Source organism: Daldinia vernicosa (assembly GCF_022497035.1).
Source record: "Daldinia vernicosa strain CBS 139.73 unplaced genomic scaffold F5Y00scaffold_2, whole genome shotgun sequence".
NCBI classification, from domain to species: Eukaryota; Fungi; Ascomycota; class Sordariomycetes; order Xylariales; family Hypoxylaceae; genus Daldinia; species Daldinia vernicosa.
Genome location: NW_025953918.1, coordinates 753,725 through 775,409, shown reverse-complemented (window position 1 = coordinate 775,409; position 21,685 = coordinate 753,725). Strand labels below are relative to the sequence as shown.

The window sequence follows — 21,685 nt, the reverse complement described above, 5'->3', positions numbered from 1 at the left end:
CTCATCAAAGAATCTCAAACAAGCCCCTTGGCGCCACGCCTGTCCTTGTAATATCTAAGAGCGGTAAGGTTTTTGTAGAATCTTCCACGAACCTCGTCGCCATTTTTTATCTTTCTTTGCGAGAAAAACAACCGTATACCTACCATACTCTGTGTAGGATCAGTTGCTGATGAAGTCCTAGAGTAAAGATCCCTTCCTTTCCATGTGGTAGCCGACGTCAATTAACCGTCGACCTGCCCAATTCACTCTTTAATTACGGTCTTCCAGAGATCTAGCATTCGCTTAGTCTTTTTGGTTGGTCCGTGCTAACAGGGTCTTTTGAGTGCGTAGGGTCCCAATCCTTCAATTAACGACGCAGCGAAGGTTCCCGGAGGTTACCTCATTAAGATTGGTGAAATTATCAGCAGCTGAATTCAGAAATATGTGCGGGGACTAGGATAAGGCTGGCTCAAAATCAGGAAATTCGGGAAAATAAAGGAAAAGGAGCCACTTGGGTGGATCTCTCATTACTCTTATTACTAAAACACCGCCGAACAATATTATGAGAACAATATTATGAAGAAAAAGGGGCTGACTTGCTGTTTCACCAATTCGGCAACTGGATTATTATTCGTCATCATACGGAATACCGTATACGCAGAAGCTGTCATTTCCTCATCAAGCCCAGTTCGGCAGAAACCAAAAAGGAAAACAGAAAATTAAAGAAAAGGAACAATCTATTGAGAGCCTTCCTTGAGAGTCGTCGGTAATTACCTCACATATATCTGCATGCGCATGGCGTAACGCGTTAACGAGCCAATAAGACTCCAAATTCGAAATTCCCATGATGCTCGCCTCGGTCCGGTGCTACATCGTAAACTTTACACTACTAGCACCGTCTCTACAAGTCTAATTAGCATACGCGGATAAGTTACAGTTCACCTTCAATTTTCACTTTAGCATAATTCGGACCAGAAAAATATTGTTTGAGGAAGACTCAATTCTTCCCGAAAGCATCACCCAGTTGAATTGGGATACTTGCTCACACATCTACATCTGATCGCAAAAGCGATCCTTTCTGCACGGAGCAGACTAAATGCAAGAACGCCACTTACTCCCCAGGCCCGGTTGATGGACCATGTGGTATAATTCTTTCCCGCCCTTTATATGCCTGCCTAATGTTGAATACTTCCGAATCCCGCCAATCATTCCTGTAGAACTTTTCTGGTATAGATCCTTTGAGAACCCAGTCCTGTAAAACGCCGATGTTGAAATCGATTATGCAGTTCCCAATGGAAATTTTTTTTAGCAGGCAACTCCTCACATCCTCATGCAATTATCATCAATTCTCGTAAAAATGGAACGCCAACCTCCTCATGTGAGAGGCAATCATTTAGCATACTTGGCGCGGAAGAACTTGGCTGCGTTGACCATGTTAACCAACGCCTCCTTGGTCTCCTTCCACTGGCGGGTCTTAAGACCACAGTCGGGGTTGATCCAGAGCTGCTCAGGCTTAAGGTACTGAAGCATCTCTTCGATACGGTCCTTGATCTCCTGCTCGCTGGGAACGCGCGGGGAGTGGATGTCGTAGACACCGGGACCAATGTGACGGGGGTAAGCCTCGTCGACGAAAACGCCCAAAAGCTTTGAGTCGGACTTGCTGTTTTCAATAGACAGCACGTCGGCGTCAAGAGCGGCGATGGCGTGGAAGAAGTCTTGGAACTCAGAGTAGCAGAAATGCGAGTGGATCTGAGTCGAATCCTCGACACCGACGGTAGAGAGCCTGAAGGCCTTGACGGCCCAGTCAAGGTAAGCCTGGCGCTCCTTGCCAGCTCGGAGAGGTAGACCCTCACGAAGAGCAGGCTCGTCAACCTGGATGACATCAATGCCAGCCTTCTCGAGGTCAACAACCTCGTCACGGAGGGCTAGAGCAAGTTGCTCGGCCTGGACGGACTGGTGAACGTCATCACGAGGGAAAGACCATCTCAAGCAGGTAACGGGGCCAGTCAACATGCCCTTCATGGGCTTCTTTGAGACAGACACGGCGTACTTGGACTCCTTGACGGTCATGGGGGCCGGGCGAGAGATATCACCAACGATAATAGGAGGTCTCACACATCGAGAACCGTAGCTCTGGACCCAAGCGTGCGTGGTGAAGGCATAACCGTCCAAACGCTCACCGAAGTACTGAACCATGTCGTTTCGCTCAGGCTCACCGTGGACGTAGACATCTAGGTCGAGCTCGTCCTGGATCTTGACGTTGGAGTCAATTTCCTGCTCAATGAACTTGTCATATTGAGCTTCCGTGATCTCTCCCTTGGTGAACTTGTTTCGTTGCACTCTAATTTCCTTGGTCTGGGGGAAAGAACCGATGGTTGTAGTGGGGAAGAGAGGAAGGTTGAGCTTCTTTTGCTGCTGCGAAATTCGGGACGGGAACTCAGACTTTCGGTTGTAGTCCGAGGGGGCAATCTTGGATTGCCTTTCCTTGACTTGAGGGTTGTTTGTTCGCTTGGAGGTAGCGCGAGCATGTAAAGACTTGGCGTTAGCCTCAAGAGCCTCTCGGACAGAAGCAGGTCCCTCGGTAACGGCCTTAGCAATGATGGCAATCTCAACAGCCTTCTCGGAGGCGAAAGAGAACCAGTCGGCAATTTCAGGGTCCAGCTTCTTCTCGCTGGCGAGCGTGTGGGGAGTGTGGAGGAGAGAGCTGGAGGTGGCAACGATGACGCGGTCCTTGCCAAGCTTCTGGATGGCAGTCTCGGCAATTTCAATTGCACGCTTTAGGTTGGTCTTCCAGATGTTTCGGCCATCGACAACACCGACAGAAAGGGCAGTCTTGGGTCCAAGAGCACCAAGGACAGTCTCAAGCTGTTCAGGGTTGCGGACAAGGTCAATGTGGACGGCGTAGACATCCTTGGGGAGGAGGTCAATGTTGTGGACGATGTCACCAAAGTAGGTGGTGAAGACCAGGCTGGGGATCTTAGCAGCCACGCTAGCGAACTTCTCGTAGGCAGGCTTGAAAGCAGCCTTAGTCTTGGCAGGTAGGTCAAAGACGAGGACAGGCTCGTCAATCTGGACAGTCTCGGCACCAGCTTCCTTCAGCTTAACGAGGAGCTCTTCATAAACAGGTAGAAGCTTGTCAAGAAGGTCAATGGGGTTGACGCTCTGGCCACGGTCGGCCTTGCCCAGGTGGAGGAAGGACACGGGACCGAGCAGTACGGGGCGGGTGTTAATACCGGCCTCCTTAGCCTCGAGGAACTCAACAACGGCCTTGGGGTTGGCGGTGAGCTTGAAGGTCTGGTTGTCTTGCAGGGTAGGCTTGACGTAGTGGTAGTTGGAGTCAAACCATTTGACCATTTCTAAGCTGGGAACATCGACACCACCCTTCTGGTGACCACGGCCCATGGCAAAGTATTCATCGACGCGGTCGAGGCCAGCGTTGGAGTATCGCTCAGGGACGGCCTGCGGAATTTCATATTAGCTAATGTGTAATAGGTAGCGGTCAAGAATTTTGGTTGGTAACTTACACCAAAGTCTTGGATGTGAGAAAGGACATGGTCGTAGAGAGCAAAGTCGTTGCTAGGGATGACGTCTACACCGGCATCCTTCTGGATCTTCCAGTGGGCAAGACGAAGACGCTTGGCCTCAGCGAGGAGGTCAGCTTGGGAGAGGTTGCCAGCCCAGTCTTAGAGATGGTTAGTAACGCAATCTTGGGCAGCATTATCCAGTACGGCTGGAAAGGCCGGTCAGAGCAACTTACAAGCTTCAGTTGCCTTCTTCAGGTCACGGTTCACACCCATACGGGGGAAACCCAGAACTGCAGATTGAACCATTTTGAAGGTGGTTCGAGGTATCTGGGAGAAAAGAAGCTTTCTTTGACGATGTTAGAGATATATTCTTTCTCCGGAGTACAGTGTAGAGAGGGGGAGAGAAAGAAAGAGAGGTAAGGTCTAGACTCACGAGAAGAACAGACTGCTACTTCCAACTCTCTATATGTTAAGAGGGTTGGTTCAATTAATGTGTGACAACAGTCTTTGAAGAGGAAGTAGAAGAATTTAAGGAAGAAAAGGATGACAAGAGGAAGAAGAAGGATTCGTAAAGGCGTAAGCAGAAGTAAGCGGTGAAGGTGGGGGGGTTCTTATGTGAGCTCAGAGGAGAGAAAGACCAGTAGAACAGCTGGAGGGTTGCTGGTTCAATGAGGGGTGGAATACTTGGAAGTTGGTCGGTGCTGGTCGATGAGGGGTTAACAATTTTTTCTGTTGTCGTGCTCTGAGCTGACCAAACAGAACCAAAAGAGAGCCACTAAGCATGCACTACCTAGCTCTATCCAACAGGATATGTTCAGGGTCCGAAAGCGGGGAGCAGATACTCCAGTGATAATCCCCCCCATTGCTCAGTCGCTTCCTTAGCATCCGTTAGGTTGACCTGGTTGGAAGGTTGAGGCTGGTAAACACCCCTTGTCCACCTTCCCACTGTGCCCCTCATCGCTATGTAAGTAAGCAGTAAGATAAGGTTTAACGTCTACATCTTGTTTGCCATACTGTTAATACCTCATGTACCTAAAGAAGAGTCGTACCTAGCACGCCTTCCGTTAAATAATCAGGTATCTACAATAAGATACATACTACATCCTACATGTACCTAGGTAGGTACATCCTGCCTAACAGATTCTGCTTAATTTTCTTTTTTTGTGACACGTGAAATTGCAACATTGAAGCTATTGGTTCTCCGCCATCTGCGGAACTCGGGGTTCCAATAGCAATAGCAAATTAAAGTAGCAAGCTACTAACCTTAGGTAGGTTAATCGATTCGCCGTCGACTACCTAACGTACTAAATCTTCTACTAATCATCTACTACTAGGTATGTAAATCTCCACAATTCAATTGTTTCTCCGGACGACACAACTCGGCTCCCGACCCGATACCCTGCATATTCCAATCCACACACGGGCCAAGTATGTAATCCTTCGCGGGTGGAATATGTAGAAATCTTAGGTGTCAATGGCATCAATCTACTACCCTTGTTCCGCATCCATGATGCTACCCTAATCAATCCCGCTTCGGCCGAACCAGTCTCCTGGATGCATAAAATAGCACCGCACCCGATCGGCCCCGGTTACATTCCTTCATATCAGAGTCGTATTAGTTTACAAACTATAGGTAAGTGAGTCTGCACCTTATCAGGTACCTAAAGTAAACAATAGCCGCATTGAAGCACCATGTCCTTAAGTGGATTTTGGCAATTGCTAAAATCAACATCGACATGTCAATTTCGTCGCTCTACCACACAATAGACAGACGATTAACATTGAGTCTATCCTTAGTATATATCTTATTTCACCTACATCTAACATCAAAAGGGTTGAGTCTATCTAAGTTTAATGATCGCCAAACCCACATTTTGTATTATTCTCGTCAGATTTTAGTCTATGTAAGATAAGAATCCAAGTCAATTCGTCCAAGAGTATTACGATTTTTTTACGTCAATTCCTAATTAAAAAATCACGAGTTGAAAGTAGACTTTATATAATTGACTTCCGAAAACACGTCTAAATATAAAGCATCTCCCGTATCGCGAACGTATGACTTGAAAGACAGCGCAGATTCAACCAGAATACAAACGTAGCACGTTGAGGATTTGAGGGAGAATAACAACAGTCAAATAACAATTAGCTACCACTGAGTATCTTCGAGTCTCATGCTAAAAGATATTTGATTAGCGATTGTGTTTGATTATAATAAGAATACAATAGAAGTGAGACAGTAGGCTACCTATTATGCAAGTCTATAGAATATCTTATCCATAGGTACCTTGTTATCTCGCTGCAATAAGGGGAAACCACATAGATAGACTCTCATAAGTTTACCGCTTTCCTTAAATTCACTATCAGACAGTAACTTCTTCTCAGTAATAAATTACGTCCTAGAAAGAGCTATATACTTAATTACTCGTATGTATCTAGATGATCTAAGGTAAAGTTGAATGGTCCGACACCAAATGTATCGAAGCGATTTTCCATGCTAGGTACTGGCCCCCTATCCAACTTTGGTTATATGGCTTCCGAGTGTTTCTTGGAAATCCACGACAGATATTAACCAAAATCCATTCGCTTTCGTTTGGACACTATTGAGAATGTCCATTTTCTGTTGTTATCGTACCCAGCGAACGGCAAGCCCAGAAACTGGCCAGGACGTGTTTGAACTCCCAACTCGCCCGCCACGTGTGAAGTTGACCAGCCCATCATTTCCCACATCTGGATTTGAGCTATCACCACCAGAGATCGTAGCTAAGGAAACGCCATCGCTTTCACATAACCGACTACAGGAGGCCACGGTAGATCCTACTATTATCGACATCGAAGATTCGGATGATGATGATGAACCGGTACGAAGTACCAGAAACTCTAGCACGGGTACTCTAGGAGCTATTAGAACCAAGTTTATTAGACGCTTGTCTCAGAAGTCCGAATCTAAAAGACATTCGCAGCAATCTCTTGGCACAAGCGATGAGGAGATCGCACGGCGTGCTGAACTGAAGCGATTGATGCGAAAGAGAATCCAAGAGGAGTTGAAAAGTGAAAAAGAACAAGAAGAGGTCGAGACGCAAACGGGCAATACTGAAGAATCGAAGCCGTGCAGCACCGCTAACGCCGGATTCCCTCGTGGTGGGCCGCGCGATAATATAGAATTTTGTGTCTTGGATGTGAGCGAACCTGGTCCTCAGGATAACGCCTGTGGCTCTCCGGACGTTGTGCTCCTTGCTCTCCCATCCAGCCATTCTCAACCAGGAATTTCCCTTCGCCGGTGTAGCTATCCCGGTTCCGGCTCGGCCCCCCGAGTTCACGAAGACGCTAACCTAGAAGGTCGCGGAGCTGTGAAGGCACGCAGCTCCTTACCACGATTTCCCTCTTCTCCCCAGTTAACTCCCGTTCACATACCGAGTACTAGAGGCTCTGAATCCCTCTGCTCATGGCGACTTTCCTACAGCGCCGAGCAACTCGCGAGGTACATTGGGGTACCCGAGGCGGTTAACTCTAACGAAACCTATGAACTCGCTGAAATTAACAATCGAGGCGGTATAATCGACGGAGAAGATGAACGTATCAGCCAAGTTGAAGACAATTTGCTACGTATTCAAGAACCCGCGACGAACGAAGAACGAGATGAGGATATAGATCACGACAAGTTGATCACAGGCGAAAGTCAGCAAGATATCCAAAGCAACGCAGAAAAATCCGAAAGTCTATACAGTGGATGTCCTGAAGATGAAAGCTTTAACCAAGATTCGCCATTAGATATATGGTTATGGAGCCAAGAGTTGCAATCGGTGTCTGCTACGCCAAGTAGAAAGACGAGCGGTATGATACAACGAACCGTTCCAGAGAGTTCTAGTATAGATGGTCCCCAGAACACTTTAGATAAAGTATCTGGAATGCGGTATAGTCCTCTAGAACTACGATCACGTAACTCAAATGCGGATATAAGAATCGAACCGGGCGAGACCCTGGATAACTGGCCTAGCGGGTTGCAACAGTCTATGAGACCTAGCGATGCTCTTGATGGTCAAGGTTTGAATGCAACTGACCAGACTCAAGAAGCCTCTTCATCTTTCTACGCATCTTCACGGTACACTACCAGACCTAACAGTTGCCAAACTACGGCAAAAGAGTCGCGTCTGGGCTTGATGGAGTTTCTGGGAGGTCGGAAGACGGTGGTTCCATTCTTAGGATTCAATCGTGCGTTTTTCTGCTGTATGAAGTATCACTATACCCTCTAACGTTAATACTTAGGGTTCAAATCGTCTAGTCGTACGACAGATGCTGAAAAGTCGGACGTCAGCTCCTACAAGACTGCCCCTGACAACGCCTCAGCGTTAGACGTGACTATGCAAGGAATGCGACAGCTACAGCGTCCTACGGCGGAGACAAACTCGGCAGCTGTATCGGATACGGCGAGTTTTAGACAACGTGAGACTGAGCTTAGATCGATTGAAAAGCGATTCGGACGAACTCATCCCCGCCGTGATATCACCGCTCCGATGGCCAGCAAGTTCCGAGAAGAATTTAGCGAACCTAGGACCAGAACTTCGATAATTTCCAGGAATTCCATACTAGCTAAGTTTCATTTACAGATTCCCAAAATGGCGAAATATCCAACTCAAGATACACAACGGTATAGTGTACGCAACACCAAGTGCAGCAGTGAAACGAACCTAGACGCCCAAGGTGTCCGCCTGGGCCAACATAAAGTAAGTACAAGTACCATCAACGGAAAGCAAGTGGCTTCGTCTCTAGAATAGGAATCCGAAGATGTTGCAAACTCTGTGGACCCGCGGCGACAGACTACTGTACTTGATAGGCATATCCCCAAGGTTCGACGGCAAGGGAACTCTTCAGAGTCTCTAAAGTATCACAAAACCAGTCATATTGATCATATACTCCACCCGAAGCCAAGAAAAGAACGAGGTTCGACTCTTAAGCCGCCGTCTCGCCACGAAAAAAATAGTAGTCAACAATCAGATATATCCAGTACCGTCCTCAGAGAGTGGGTGAACTTGATGAATGATCAAGATTCGAAGCCCCAGGACGAACAAAAGGTGGAGCCACAGAGCCATGCTCTTTGGAGATTCCGGACTCCTCCTGCATCGTGGGCGAAATGGCCTTCACATACGCGCCAACAACGAACGGGGCCAGCAGGAGAAGAAGATAATGTTATCCCGAGGGATTTTGCAGTTCGAGTAGAATCAAATGGTAGTGGTACGACGTGGTCTACAGATAAGCCTGGCGAGTCATCAAAGAGACATATTACCCCCACACGAAGTTTATCCGCCCAGCTTGGCAGAGCTGTAAAAGGAGGTTTAAGCAGAGTCGTCCAAGGCACTATAAATCGGGCTTCCTCGGAAACAAACCATACTCGACAGAAGTTAGACGGACACCTGGAATACCCCGAGCTTGAAATCATCCCGATACAAGGAGGCTACGAAGACCTACAGGCACTCGAACAACAAATCGATACAATGAAGCGCGGATCTGCAACTGAAGAAAGTCAATTAGCCAGCCTAGGTATAGATAACGTGAGACCGCCTCTGAGCGCGCGTCTGGCTGAAGAGGTGCATATGATACAGCATAAAGTCCCCAGAGAGGGTTTCCAGGATGACGAGACCGCGGTACAAAATTCACCAACAATTCCTGTTGCAGCGCTTGTGCAAGCGAGGCCAGTTCCACAACGTATTACTGTAGCAGCCAGTCGATCTAGGGCATCCGAATCCCACGACAGTGGCAAACTTAGTGAGCATGAACAAAAGCCAGAAGATAACATGGTAATGGCAGAGGACACTTGTAGCACGTGAGCAGCTTGACATCGGTTTGTACGATTAAGTCTATGAGATATACTACTATGATGATATAATTCTGTTAGGCAGGACGCGATACGATGAGGCTAGGTATAACTTAGATTAGGTAGCTTCTAATCTTCATAGAAAGGCGTGTTAAAAGCGCTCTAGGGAGAGGCGGTTACAATTAGTGAAGGTGGGGAGATCCATAGATTAGAACAAGTTAGCATGGGCTATAGCTGAAGGAGAACAAGGCAGCATGCCCCCGTTAGCATTTGCCGGTTGTCGCTCCGGCGAGATATGCGGTATCTATTCAATATCTGTATGTACGGGTGGAGTGCATCGGGCTCGATGTCTGTAGTAATATACATAGGGCCTTACTACCCATTACATCCTCCAACTCGATATTCTATGTATTATCCTTGGTCGAAAACCAGAAGCCGCGAAGAGCGGTGAGTTGGTCAGGTGAGTATATTGGACATCGCACATCTCGATAGCGTGGCCATGGGAGCGGAGCTCTTCCCGACTCCTCTGGTCGCGTACGCCACGTGTGATCGTTTCCGCGAAGCGGGGAGAAGCCGGGATTCTAGGTGCTAGTTGCTTTAGGTAGGTAGGTTACTCGGCTGTTCTCCTCGTTGGCGCGGAATGCCCCTGTTCAGTCGGCGCTTCTTTCACGGCCGGATAGATAGATAGATACCTTGCTCTTGTCGTGTTGTGTCGAAGAAATTCGGATTTTGGGGTCGTTCGCTTAGCCGTATATCTGGAATATACGTGAGAGGCTAGGACGCTGAAGCCCCTAAATTAGTTTTAGTAATATCCTTAAGTTTTCTTCATCTTAGGTATTATTATGTTGTCCTCCTAAGCCGCTGTATTCCTAGGCAAATTGTTAGGTATGAAGCCGAGGGGAGAAATTTTCATATAGCTATCAGTTTGTTTAGCAAGGCTAAGCTGGGCTTCATGGTAGTTAGGCTGCGTCACGGGGTGGAGCAAGAGGCAAAGAAACAACTTCGTCGTATATCTACGTACTGAAAGTGTCATTTGTTCTAGATATCTCATCTAGAATCCTAACGGGCCGCTCGATGAGAGCAGGGTACCAGTGCCAACAATACAAGATATTGATGTATAATTGGTATAGCTCTGTCGGTACTAACGTTGTAGTTTCCAATTGCTGCCTAGAGGACCACAGTAGTAATTCTGGAGAAAGGAGACGCACCAATATAATGCAATACCTGCACCCGATTGTTGGTTGGTGCTTCTAAGGAGGCGGTCTGACCTAGCTAACGAACGATAATAGCTTCTGTATATGTGTTCTTATTACTTGCAGGTGAACATCGCCGCTCCCCCAACTTAATGTGCCCCTTAATAGGTCGACTTACGGTAGGAAGGTCGATCAACTCGTAATTATCGTGACAGCGAGGGCGGTGATGGAAAGGGGGCTTGACGTGGCATACAGACTGCATTCGTCGACGGCTACGTGGAAGCACATATCTATGACCACAGTCTATTCTACTGCAACGCGTAAACGCCGATTTGGATTTTGAAGCTGGAGACCTTTTTTTCTTCTTTTTTTTTTGTAGTTTTGTTTCCGTCATTGATCGCTTCGCGATTTAGGAGACTCCATAGGGAATGATATATTCAAAGATAATACAGTACGATATCTATGGTTTGCAACCATAACGTAAGTAGGGTAGCAACCGTCCTCCACGGATCCAAGAATTCAAGCTATCACATCCCGCGGTGATGTAGCTTCTTCGTCAGTCGTCATCAAAACTGCAACATGGGGGCTGAGACGGCTGATCTGCAAGTCAGCCCTCGCAGCTAATTATTATTTAATCTCGTTTGCCTGACATGGCCATTGGCTGAGAGGTCGCAAAGAACGTATAAGCGGGAAGATAGAGCGGTCTGCGTATTTACCGTCTGGGCTCTTCTGGACCCGGTAGTTTGGTTGTTGCTGGTTGGGGTGTGGTATTGGTATTCAGGAGTCACCCAACAACAGCATTTGTGGGATGTACATATGTAAGCGCCATGTACATCGTCTTCTCGGGTAGTTATCCCATATTTTAAGCAGTCTTTGTTGACGAAATTCTTGCTGGAAAGAACTGGGTTCTACGTATTAAGGCAAAGGGGGACGACTTAGGTTAGCTGTTATGAACCTATAACTTACAAGCCTTGTCAGCTTGCCTAGCTCAGCTATTAATAGCTATAACTAACTTAGGTACTGAGGCACGAGAGCATTATAATGACCCGTGCACACTTCTAACATTACCGTGTTACAAACTATCAATTTGTTTCCATAGAAATGGGTCGATAAAATATGTACTTATCTTTTTTTTCTCATTCCTTTTTTTTTTTCTTTTCTCTTTTCTTATTTGATTTGTTTTGAGAATGACTTACATAGGGAGGGTAACATTACCTACGGTAGGTCTGCTGTAGGTTGATTATCAAATAAAAAATGATTATACTGTCTACCTATCATAAAGCGCGTTAAAGCGTTCCCACCGTTCCGGAACCTAAATGCATGCATCGTCCCAAGCAAGCGTTCCAATTCGGTCACGCCACACGGTAACACAGCATAAAGTCTTTACCATACGGGCGGGTCAGCTGGGTCGGTACATAGAAAAAAGTATTAATGCCGATATTACCTACCGAGGATACCCTTAATCAAATCATTTTTTCTAGCAATCATATCATAGTCATGTCTTTTTATTTCTTAATGCTTAATTTAATGCTCAATGCCTACTTAATTACCTAATTATTCATGCATTTCGGCGTAGTACTTCGTATGGATATCTGTTTAAGGCAGGTCGCTAAGTATTGCCTCTTGTCTAAAAGGTACCTAAGTCTAAATGCTGTAAGTGACACTATTGAGGCCCATAAGTCCACTAATAAAAAGTCTATCCGGGCAGCCGGGTATTCTAGGGAGGTACGTATCTCGTACACTAAAGCTGACCTGACCCAAGGCGATGAAACCAAGACTTCTTTTTTCTTTTTCTTTCCCATCGTACAACATGCGTACCGTAGAACCGGGATTCATGTGAAACGTAGCTCCAGTAAAGTTTGATATGCCTCCCCATTATTATTATTCACATCTCACGCGTCGAATCTTTTTGACCTATCAACTTCCTTACATCAGGTATATAAGCGTGGAAACGTGGAAACGTGGGAGCATAGAAGCATCGAAGCAAGGAAGTCTCCTAGGTTTTGTCCTTATCCCTTTAGGGTACAATACAAACCGAGGTCGGGTTTTGGTCTCTCACCGACAGAAAGGCGCCGCTTGCGCTCAGTTCCAAATTGCTGGGTCGCAATGGGTCGTGCTTGGGTCGGCGCGTTCCTATTCTTGGGGCCCCGAGTTGCGTTCATCACCTCACTTTTGGTAATTTTGGTAAGGTCGGCTTGCATCTCATTGAAAGTCTCGACACCCTCCATCTGCAAGCAAGCGGGGATCCCTTCCGTTCATAGCCAATAGTCCATCGTCTCGATATTGGTCGCCATATTGGCGGGGCTTTTCTCCGTAGTGCTGGAACCAATCCGTCGCCATCATTGATCACCAAAAACCCTACCATAGATATGTACTTCCCGCAGTCCCCCCGATCTACGTAGAAAGAAGGAAGAGCCTCTTGTTTAATGGTGCTCCTTTACGAAAATGCAACCTTGCCTTAAGCCCAACTAGACCAATCATAAAACCATCAACCGAACGTAAATATCTTCATATCTTCCTGATGAGTTAACTATCGCCTACGATGAACAGAGACCAAGAACAGCCCCAAATCGACGCCGACTCGATCCTATCGGTGTCGACGGATGAAGATGTTTTCGATACTCTTTCACTTTCTGCCGACTCCATATCCATGTCTGACGAAGTTCGCGATTATGTCTATGAGAACTCACGGCGCTATCACAAATACCAAGAAGGCCGTTATCACTTCCCTAACGACGATGCCGAGCAGGAGCGCGAGGATTTGCAACACGCAATGTTTATGCTTCTATGCGACAGTAAACTACACTTTGCGCCTCTCAACAACCCGCGCTCAGTACTCGATATTGGTACAGGGACGGGCATCTGGGCGATAGAGAGTAAGTGCGCACTTCAGCCAAAAGTGAATTACAAGTTACGCGACCTAATCCAGTACTAACAAGTTCGCCTTTGAATATGATTAGTGGGCGATGAGTATCCAGACGCAGAAATATTAGGGATAGATCTGAGCCCCATACAGCCTTTATGGGTGCCCCGTAATGTCCAGTTCCTCGTGGACAACATAGAGGAAGAGTGGCTCCAGCCGGCAAATTCATTGGATTATATTCACGCTCGCCAAATGGCATCGACAATTCGGGACTGGCCCGCACTTATCGCCGAGGCGTTCAAGTAAGATATTCGCACAGCGACACGTTTTTTTCCTGCTCACCGCAAGATCGTTGACCCACAGGGTGTAGGGCATTGAAGCCGGGCGGCTGGTTCGAAATACAAGATCTGAGATGCGGAGTCGAATGCGACGACGACACAATGCGCGAGGACGATCTTGTCGCGGAATTCCTTAGCAAAATCGCAGGAGCGATGAGGATTCTTGGTGTCGACTGTCTTACCGCCTTGGACAAGTACGAAGAGTGGTTGAGGGACGCGGGCTTCGTCAATATCCAAAGGACGGTGCTGAAAGCCCCGCTGGGAACGTGGCCTAAAGATCCACAGCAGTCACAAGTCGGCCTATATAGCCGGAACATGCTGTACGACGGCCTGCATGGCTTTGCCATCAGGCCTTTTACCCACGGTTATGGCTGGACCCCAGAGGAGGTTGAAGTTTACTTAGTACACGTACGAAAAGCGGTGTTGCGCTCTAAGGCGCACATTTACATCCCATTCCATTGCGTTTATGCACAAAAGCCCCCGGAGCCGGCCGCGGCGCGCTCAACATGAGCTATTCCCTTTACGATATCGTGGTGGGTTGATACTAGCACGGACTGAGGGCTCTCCCAGCGCTAGTGGATCGGCGTATTTAGGGGATCTATTCGTGTTTGATACCAACAATCCCGATCATGGTGGTTCGGTACGCGGCTTTTAGAAGGGGGGCTTTCAGGACGAGTGGGTATAGATGGGAGGCTGTCATTTACTGGTTTACTAGGTGCTCCTGAGCATCCCGTATCCTTATGCTTCACAAAATGTTGGCATGGGCAGGTAGTTCAAGGACCTTACGCATTGGCCGGGGCGGAATGGCGCTGCATTTACCTGGAAGGAGTCTGTTACAAACAAGGTGGTTTAAAAAAAAAAAAAGGATTCTCGAGGATCATGGGGGTCCAATCTGTTTTTACAATTGTGAGTCTGACTATTATGACTTAGTTACTTAGGTAAATATAGAACCGCATTATATTTCTATAGCAATAGAATTGCATGCTTTATTCGCTTCCATATACGCTACAGGGTGTTAAGTGGCTAATAATCCATTGCCTTAGGCACCTTAGGCAGGTAATTTTGTAGTTTTGGATCTGCGAAACGGAGAGGGATAACGAATCCATTACACAACTTAAGACAGTACATTTGAATAGAGCATTTCAGCGCCTAGGACGCGAAGCATATAATTATTCCGATGAAGTTCACTTACAGGTACCTCTGTGTCTTTATTTATAATACCATTTTTACACAATATTCGTAAGAACTGCGATATTTGTCAGGGTATAGTGGGTCAGGGGTAATCATAGAGGTCTGTCTATCTACTATATAAGAGGCGCGCGGCGCCCTCGTAAGAGGATAGAAGGCCAGGTGTTACTATTCCAATACTATCTTGGTCTACCTACCCTAGGCACTCGCTCGGTGTATGACAATCATCAACAAGTATTAATCTTGACAATATTATACATTGTTAACAAGGAAGTAAAAATGCAAAAAGACAGTTTAGGGGTATCGAGACCGCTGCCCGAGAACTAAGAGTATGCAAGTGGAAGCTCAGCGCTTCGGCTGCCCCGTTTTTTCTCCTATAAGAATAGTTATTAATATACATGAACTTGCATCTGACAGCTCTCGTAAGCGGTGTAATAGTTTAGGTTAATGCTCGGGGCGCTCCGATATCTATGAGGTAAATAACTACCTAGGCTCCATTATAACGTTCTATGAGACTCGGTCTAATTTCTAGAAATGGTTGACTAGCAATAAAGGAAAAGTATTACACTGTAGTACTGAATGCAAAACCGGAATAATAAAATATGCGGCAGTGATGTGGCGTATTGAGTAGTCCAAAATATGAGGTATACATTTCGACTAACCCAACCTGAATAGGAGGCGAGTGTAAGTTAGCTGTTAAATTGAGAACTATTCTAACCATGAATTTGAGACCGAGCTTCATCATGCATGCCATGCTAAAGACGCCAGGTACGTCCGCGAGATTTCCATCCGGGAAATTTTTCCTGGAGTCATCATCGGTTGGATTTTGAAAGCGATAATGTTATCGGGAGAGGGGGCTAACTCTAGGTATACTTATTTGGCGATGGAGTGATCAAGGGAAAGAGTAGTTCCACCTATAATGTTTGGCTATTCTAAGGAAGTGAGTAGCTTTACAGAGGCTAAGATCTCACTACTTATTACAAGCAATGTAAAGGACAAAGAAAGGCCATCTTTACCTAAGAGAAGCAGATGGATCAGGTACCCAATCCGCTAGGAGAGTTAAGAGGGAAAAAAACTCAACATTGCTAGCATGTAAAACACTTTATATTCAAACTAGCATTAGCGCCAAAGAGAGCGTGCCTGGCCGTCTTATACATGGATTTTATACGGCTCCCATACTCGCGAATACCTGTGCCGTCTTTGGAGAACTCCTTTCCACAGACTCAGGTCTTGTTGATGCTGAAGGATAATATATAGATGGCCAAAGAGCGGTGGATTAAGAAACGGCCAATGAGAGTTCGGCAAGGACTATTTATTGCTCACCTTTAGTGTCAAGTCAATATATTGTCTTTGAATATGGGGGTAGGACGGTAGTATGTAAATAGAATCGTTGACTACCTAGGTAGGTTATATACTTAAGGTATGCACAATTGTTTCTACATATCACCGAATAAATGTAATTTTAATCTGTCAAATGCATTGTAACGTACATAATTACGGAAAAAAAAAATTTTCCCGAGTATTTGTAGTTATTTTGGCTAATACGGAATAAGATTGAGCTGTAGGAGCCCGTGGTTAGGGTATAAGTGATGTGAAGGACCTATCACATTAAGTGCAATCAAAGAGAAGACCCACGTCCACGTCTCCATATGCAAGGAACGGACATCTTTAATCAGATTAAGATGTCCGTAGAACTTATGATTCACAAGTCAATAATATGACCGTAACTATATTTTATTTGGAATTGATGGCAACTAAGAGCTTAACTTGTAAATATTTAGGCCGGGTTTTAATACATGTTTCGGTCAATTATAAAACACTTGCGTTCGACTTCACCTATTCTGCCCATGACAGTCAGCTAGGTGGTATTCTCATATAACTATGAATATAAAAATATTTAAGGTTGTCATATTAAAATCATACGTGTTCTATAGCATGCTTGCCTAGTTAAGCTATATTCTTACATCAATGGTATAAATGATGTCTTATATCTGCCATCACATCTATAACTTCGAATAAGTCTTTACACTACTCATCCTTTAATCTCGGTTGGTATAACGGAACTGTGTACGAGAGGCATTTTGAGAGCAGGTATAAGTGCGTGTGTAACCAAGGGTAGTACGTGTCCTTTGCATTCGTCAAATAATATACGGCATATACGGCGTGACATGATATGTACGTATATGTAAGAGGTAATCAAGACGTAAGCACCGCTTTGACGTATCCTCCGCCCAGCCTGCTTAGATAACATAATCTGATTCCTCGTGACCCCTAAGGCTCTAGGCCCTAGACCCTGCGGCTGGGGTTGAAAGCTATGTCCACGTCCACGTACCTCATCGCCTATCCAAGCGAGTTCAAAATGCTACCGGTCTCGTGCCTTCTCGGATAGCTAAGCGAAGAAAAAGAGACGTTGGCAGGTTGGATGATAGACAGACAAGTTGGCCAATTATAGGATAAAGTTATAGATTTAAAAGTACTTGCTAGGTTGGTAGGTAGGTAGGTATATATTTATTTAAAATATAGAGAGTAGAAATGAAACGTGCCGGCAAGACTCGCTAATGGAGCTCGCCTAAACCTTCGGATCGTCGAAACAAGCAAGTAGGTTGACGAAGACGATGTGGGCACTAGGTGCTCCCATTGGCGTTCCCCATTGGCGATTAAAGGGAGAGGGCGGCTGAGTGTAGCACGAGGAAGTAACCTTGAATAATAAAGTGAGTATGTAGGTGAGTACCTAGGTAGGTAGGGGTCGGTAACTACGGCCTACTACGGTACTGCCGGGGCAAGAGATTGGTGAGATTGGGGAGATTTGGGTTGGCTGCGGGTTGGTTGCGGGTTGGTTACCCCACAAACCACCCAAACCTTCCCCTCCGAAATGATCCCTGTCTTGCTGCGGGAATCCCTGAAAAAGATGCACTAGACAGACTAGAGCACTGCGAGATGCAGTGTGCGCAGGTGCAATGGTGGGGAACAGGTAAACAAGAAGGTATAGAAGGTACTATATGTCATGTACCTAGGTAATTGACTAACTACCTACAGCAGCCAAAATCAGGTGGCTCTTTTAGAAGGACCTTTGGGTGGCTCTCGTACTTGACCCCGTGGCCCTCTTTCCCCCGCCTTCTGTCTTCTCACCCCCGCCTCCCATTCTGGCCTTCCCCTTGGATAGGCCTTGGATAGCCCTTGGAAAGAAGAATATGGAGCCCCTTGTGAGCCTTTTTGCCCCCACAATTTTGACGATGAAAGTTCTTGTCTTTCTCCAACTTTCGCATTCTTCGTCCTAACTTAATATCTCCATCCTCTTAGTTTCAATGGCTGAAAAACAGATGGATCAGTCTCAAGCTCGTCGACGACGACGAGATGGATCTTCAGGTGTACAACAGCGTTTGTGTACGCATTGCGGACGAAGCTTCAAGAGGTCTGAGCACTTGGAGCGCCACGTTAGAACCCGTTGGTTACCCCAACCCCAAATTCGACGTCCCTCGATCTGCACAACCTTGCTCCACCAAACCTCACACCTTTTTTTTTTTTTTTTAACTCTTATCCCCTTATCGTGCCCTTTAAATCGTATCTATATGGTATTCTAGAAATGTAAAATGAAAGCTAATTTCCCAATCACAGACACCAAGGAAAAACCATATGTCTGTCATTGTGGATCGGCCTATTCTCGTCGAGATCTCTTGACCCGCCATCAACGTATTACACATGAGACTTTGTCGCCAAGGTCGCCTGATGGCCCGCCGTCGGAAGACAATCATCAGTTGGCCGCGGCCGAAGAGGATCCTCCTTCCGAGGACCCTATCTCCTCTGCCGCATCTATTCCGGATATGAATATGAACCACAATATTCAGCAGCAGCACCAACAACAGTATTCAAATCCGAACCATGGTTTAGCTATTCATAACCAAGTTGTCACCCAGCCTTACCAGTTGATCACCGGCCAAGAATTCTACCCCAATGGTTAGTTAAAAATTTCCCGCTGTCCCACTCACTCATCAAAGTTACTCGGCCGAATTGAGCAACACCAACTCTAATAGACTACTCTCTTGTACCTATTTATTTATTTATTTATTGCATTGCTAATTCTCTTCTAGGCCAGCACTATTCCGGGTTTGACCATTTCCAGGAAATACACAATTTCCCCGACCCGGTCAGTCTACCTCCGGAATGGAGTCCATATCTTCATAGTCCGGGCCTAGAGCAAGACATGGTGGATCCTGCTTTACGAGGCTCGATGGTTGACGTATCGTCGCCTCTTTCCAATGAGAATTTCTCGGTGCACGGCTACAATCCTTGGATGTCACCGACTGCTCAGAAATGGGGCAATTAAGTGAGATCCGTTCCGGAACAGCACGACCCACTCCGAGCTTTGATCGTTATTCCGAATGATAACGAATCTACCAATCTACCATCCCGCCCTTTTCGGTACCTCGTGGCATCATGGCCATTTTGGCCGTTTAGGGCACATTATATATGAATGGGTACTGTTGAAGCTACACTTGAAAACAGTAAACCCAATCCAATAAATGACAAGGCGCATCTTTCTGGAGGCAGATATATCAAATTGGTGTGAGGAGGTGTTTTCTTGTCATGATGGTGGTTTCGATCGGCAACGAAGGGCAGCTGTGACGACCGCGGATCAGTTGCTCCTCAATTTGCCTACGTCACCTCAATTGGAAGATATGACAAGTATGGGGCAAACTTCGTCCCCCCCATTCAAATTTCACACCTTACTTCATCCACATCTTACGAATATTGCCTGCAAGGCTTGTACCCATATAGGAGCGAATTAGTCGCTCTACAGTACCGCTCGGATTTATGAGTGGTTGGTCACTCTACGTTCTTTGAAGAACGGGAATTATGATGAAGATTGACGATACCCGAGCATTATGCTCTTGAGCATATCACAATGAGAGCAATACCTTAGCTAAGGGATTAGTAACTAGCTAATAGCTGTACAATTGAGGCACATACTGGCCATTCAACATCGCGTCTTCAAGTCCTAGACACTTCCCTCCTTTTAAACCACATACCTACGGCTTATTCGATTGTCTTACTCACATGGTATATAGTTCACAGAACTAGAGATATAATCAATAATATGTGGATGGCAACGAATGTCATCTATTGAATTATATACCTATGTGTACGGATTGGTTGTAAATTGTGACGGTTAGTGTTGCAGATACCCAGCTCTGCCATAATGCTACCAACTACACTCACCATATGTTGTTTTACTCATTCGCCCAAACATTGCAAATAATAAGCATAAGTAGGATGTACAATAGTGGATAGCCACGCCATAGGATCATCATCATAGCTTGTATTCCAGCCATCGTCCGCTTTTGACGTTCCTTGACGCCTGATTTCACATTGCTTTTTATGTTTATATGCGCCCGGTAAATTCGGGTTCCGTCTTGGGTTATCAATCTACGTTCGTATGTACGCCATAGGGCGCAATAACTAGGCGATCGACTTGCGGCGGGCATTTCTCGAATGGTGGCTGTAGTTAGTGGAATGATGAATCCTCTGTAGCTTGAGACATGGCCATTTTAGGTATATCCACAGAGCAGCTGAGCTTACATTCAACGTCAAAGACAACCTCCTGTCGGCTAACCAAAGAGGTGAAACTCGTAATGCGTGCGCCATTAAACAAGCCATTCAGGCCGAACCAGCGATTCAAGCCTGCAGTCGCGCACTCGGACGAGATCGGGTGGTCGGCTGCACGATGGGATAACTACCTGCGTGCGTTGTTAACCAGACATTAATCGGCAGAAGTTGAGGTGAATTCAAGTGCCGTCTCAATTTCGTGGGGTGCAGCGGTAACGAGATGCCAGGACAGGGACGACGTTTATGATTTCTGAAATTTCGGTATTCGGACTTGACAAATAATACGGCGGCGGCCCCAAGGTTTCTGCAGGAAAGGCGACCAAGGCGGACCCAGAGAAAGCAAGACACCGAATCCTTGAGCAGGAAGGCTCCTGCGCGGCACCGAGGCCAATTCGCTGTGGAAGCCCCGGCGATCAGAGCTCAATGTATGTACTCTGCTTTGCTGCGGTAGCGAGCTACATAGAGATGCCGGTGGGAGGGAGATAGAAAAACGACGCACAGTGGAATGAAAGTTGTATGCCTCGTACATACGTCAGGAACGCGGCGCCAATGTGCTTGTAAAGTCGCTACCATTGGACCATGATGTAAAAGGTCTTAGCAAGGAATCGTGACCTTTTTTTTTTTTTTTTTTTCCTTTCACACCCGCATCTCGTCAGTATGAAGGGCCTCTCCCCCCGCACTCGTGCATATAACTTGCTCGGCTAACCCCTCTCTGATTCGTGGCGCGGCCGTTATCTTTGTACGAGCTCGGGAGAATAAGAATGTCCTTTTTTTTTTCAAACGGGGCGGGCAAGCTCGGTGAAAAAAGCTCAACCGCCATGCCGTTCCCGTACCTAGGTAGATACCTAAGGTAACCAGGGCTACGGGCTACCTAACCAGGGGGCCAAATCGAGAGAAAAAGGGAAAGATTAGTCGAGAACTGAGAAGCGGGGGGGTGGTAAAAATACACTATTAAACATACATACAAACGAATCGAACCCCGTCATCTCGCCTTCGGCAGCCAAGACTCCGCATTCCTTCAATCTGAAAAGGGGGGGAAAGAATGGGGGGGGAGGGGAGGGGAGTGGTAACCTTTTCCTTCCCTTGGGTACGTTGGCGTTCGTTTGTTTGTCTGTCTGTTTGTAGGTACAGAGGAAAAAGGAATGGGAAGTGCGGGGACCGAACGGGGAGCACCGGTTCGCCCATCC

At 46.4% G+C, this 21,685-nt stretch overlaps 4 protein-coding genes across 4 annotated transcripts; 3 read left to right on the top strand and 1 right to left on the bottom strand.

Moving 5' to 3' along the window:
* Nucleotides 1–1,096: 1,096 nt before the first annotated feature.
* On the bottom strand, nt 1,097–3,966 carry F5Y00DRAFT_61988 (cobalamin-independent methionine synthase). The gene is made up of 3 exons (XM_048013906.1): nt 3,737–3,966; nt 3,504–3,661; nt 1,097–3,438 (listed from the first exon to the last, which is right to left on the bottom strand). Exons 1-3 carry the CDS (start codon nt 3,807–3,809, stop codon nt 1,369–1,371), a joined length of 2,301 nt encoding a protein of 766 aa, XP_047869812.1. The 5' UTR covers nt 3,810–3,966; the 3' UTR covers nt 1,097–1,368.
* A 1,932-nt stretch (nt 3,967–5,898) lies between these two features.
* F5Y00DRAFT_269242 (uncharacterized protein) lies at nt 5,899–9,466 on the top strand. Its single transcript, XM_048012407.1, has 3 exons — nt 5,899–7,712; nt 7,767–8,224; nt 8,276–9,466. The coding sequence occupies exons 1-3, from the start codon at nt 6,110–6,112 to the stop codon at nt 9,323–9,325; spliced, it is 3,111 nt and encodes a 1,036-aa protein (XP_047869811.1). The 5' UTR covers nt 5,899–6,109; the 3' UTR covers nt 9,326–9,466.
* Nucleotides 9,467–12,318: 2,852 nt separating this feature from the next.
* Nucleotides 12,319–14,705, top strand: F5Y00DRAFT_223900 (S-adenosyl-L-methionine-dependent methyltransferase). The gene is made up of 3 exons (XM_048005924.1): nt 12,319–13,381; nt 13,466–13,670; nt 13,739–14,705. The coding sequence occupies exons 1-3, from the start codon at nt 13,048–13,050 to the stop codon at nt 14,214–14,216; spliced, it is 1,017 nt and encodes a 338-aa protein (XP_047869810.1). The 5' UTR covers nt 12,319–13,047; the 3' UTR covers nt 14,217–14,705.
* Nucleotides 14,706–18,006: 3,301 nt separating this feature from the next.
* Nucleotides 18,007–19,316, top strand: F5Y00DRAFT_61900 (uncharacterized protein). The gene is made up of 3 exons (XM_048013905.1): nt 18,007–18,338; nt 18,510–18,848; nt 18,983–19,316. Exons 1-3 carry the CDS (start codon nt 18,200–18,202, stop codon nt 19,216–19,218), a joined length of 714 nt encoding a protein of 237 aa, XP_047869809.1. The 5' UTR covers nt 18,007–18,199; the 3' UTR covers nt 19,219–19,316.
* The last annotated feature ends 2,369 nt before the right edge of the window (nt 19,317–21,685 follow it).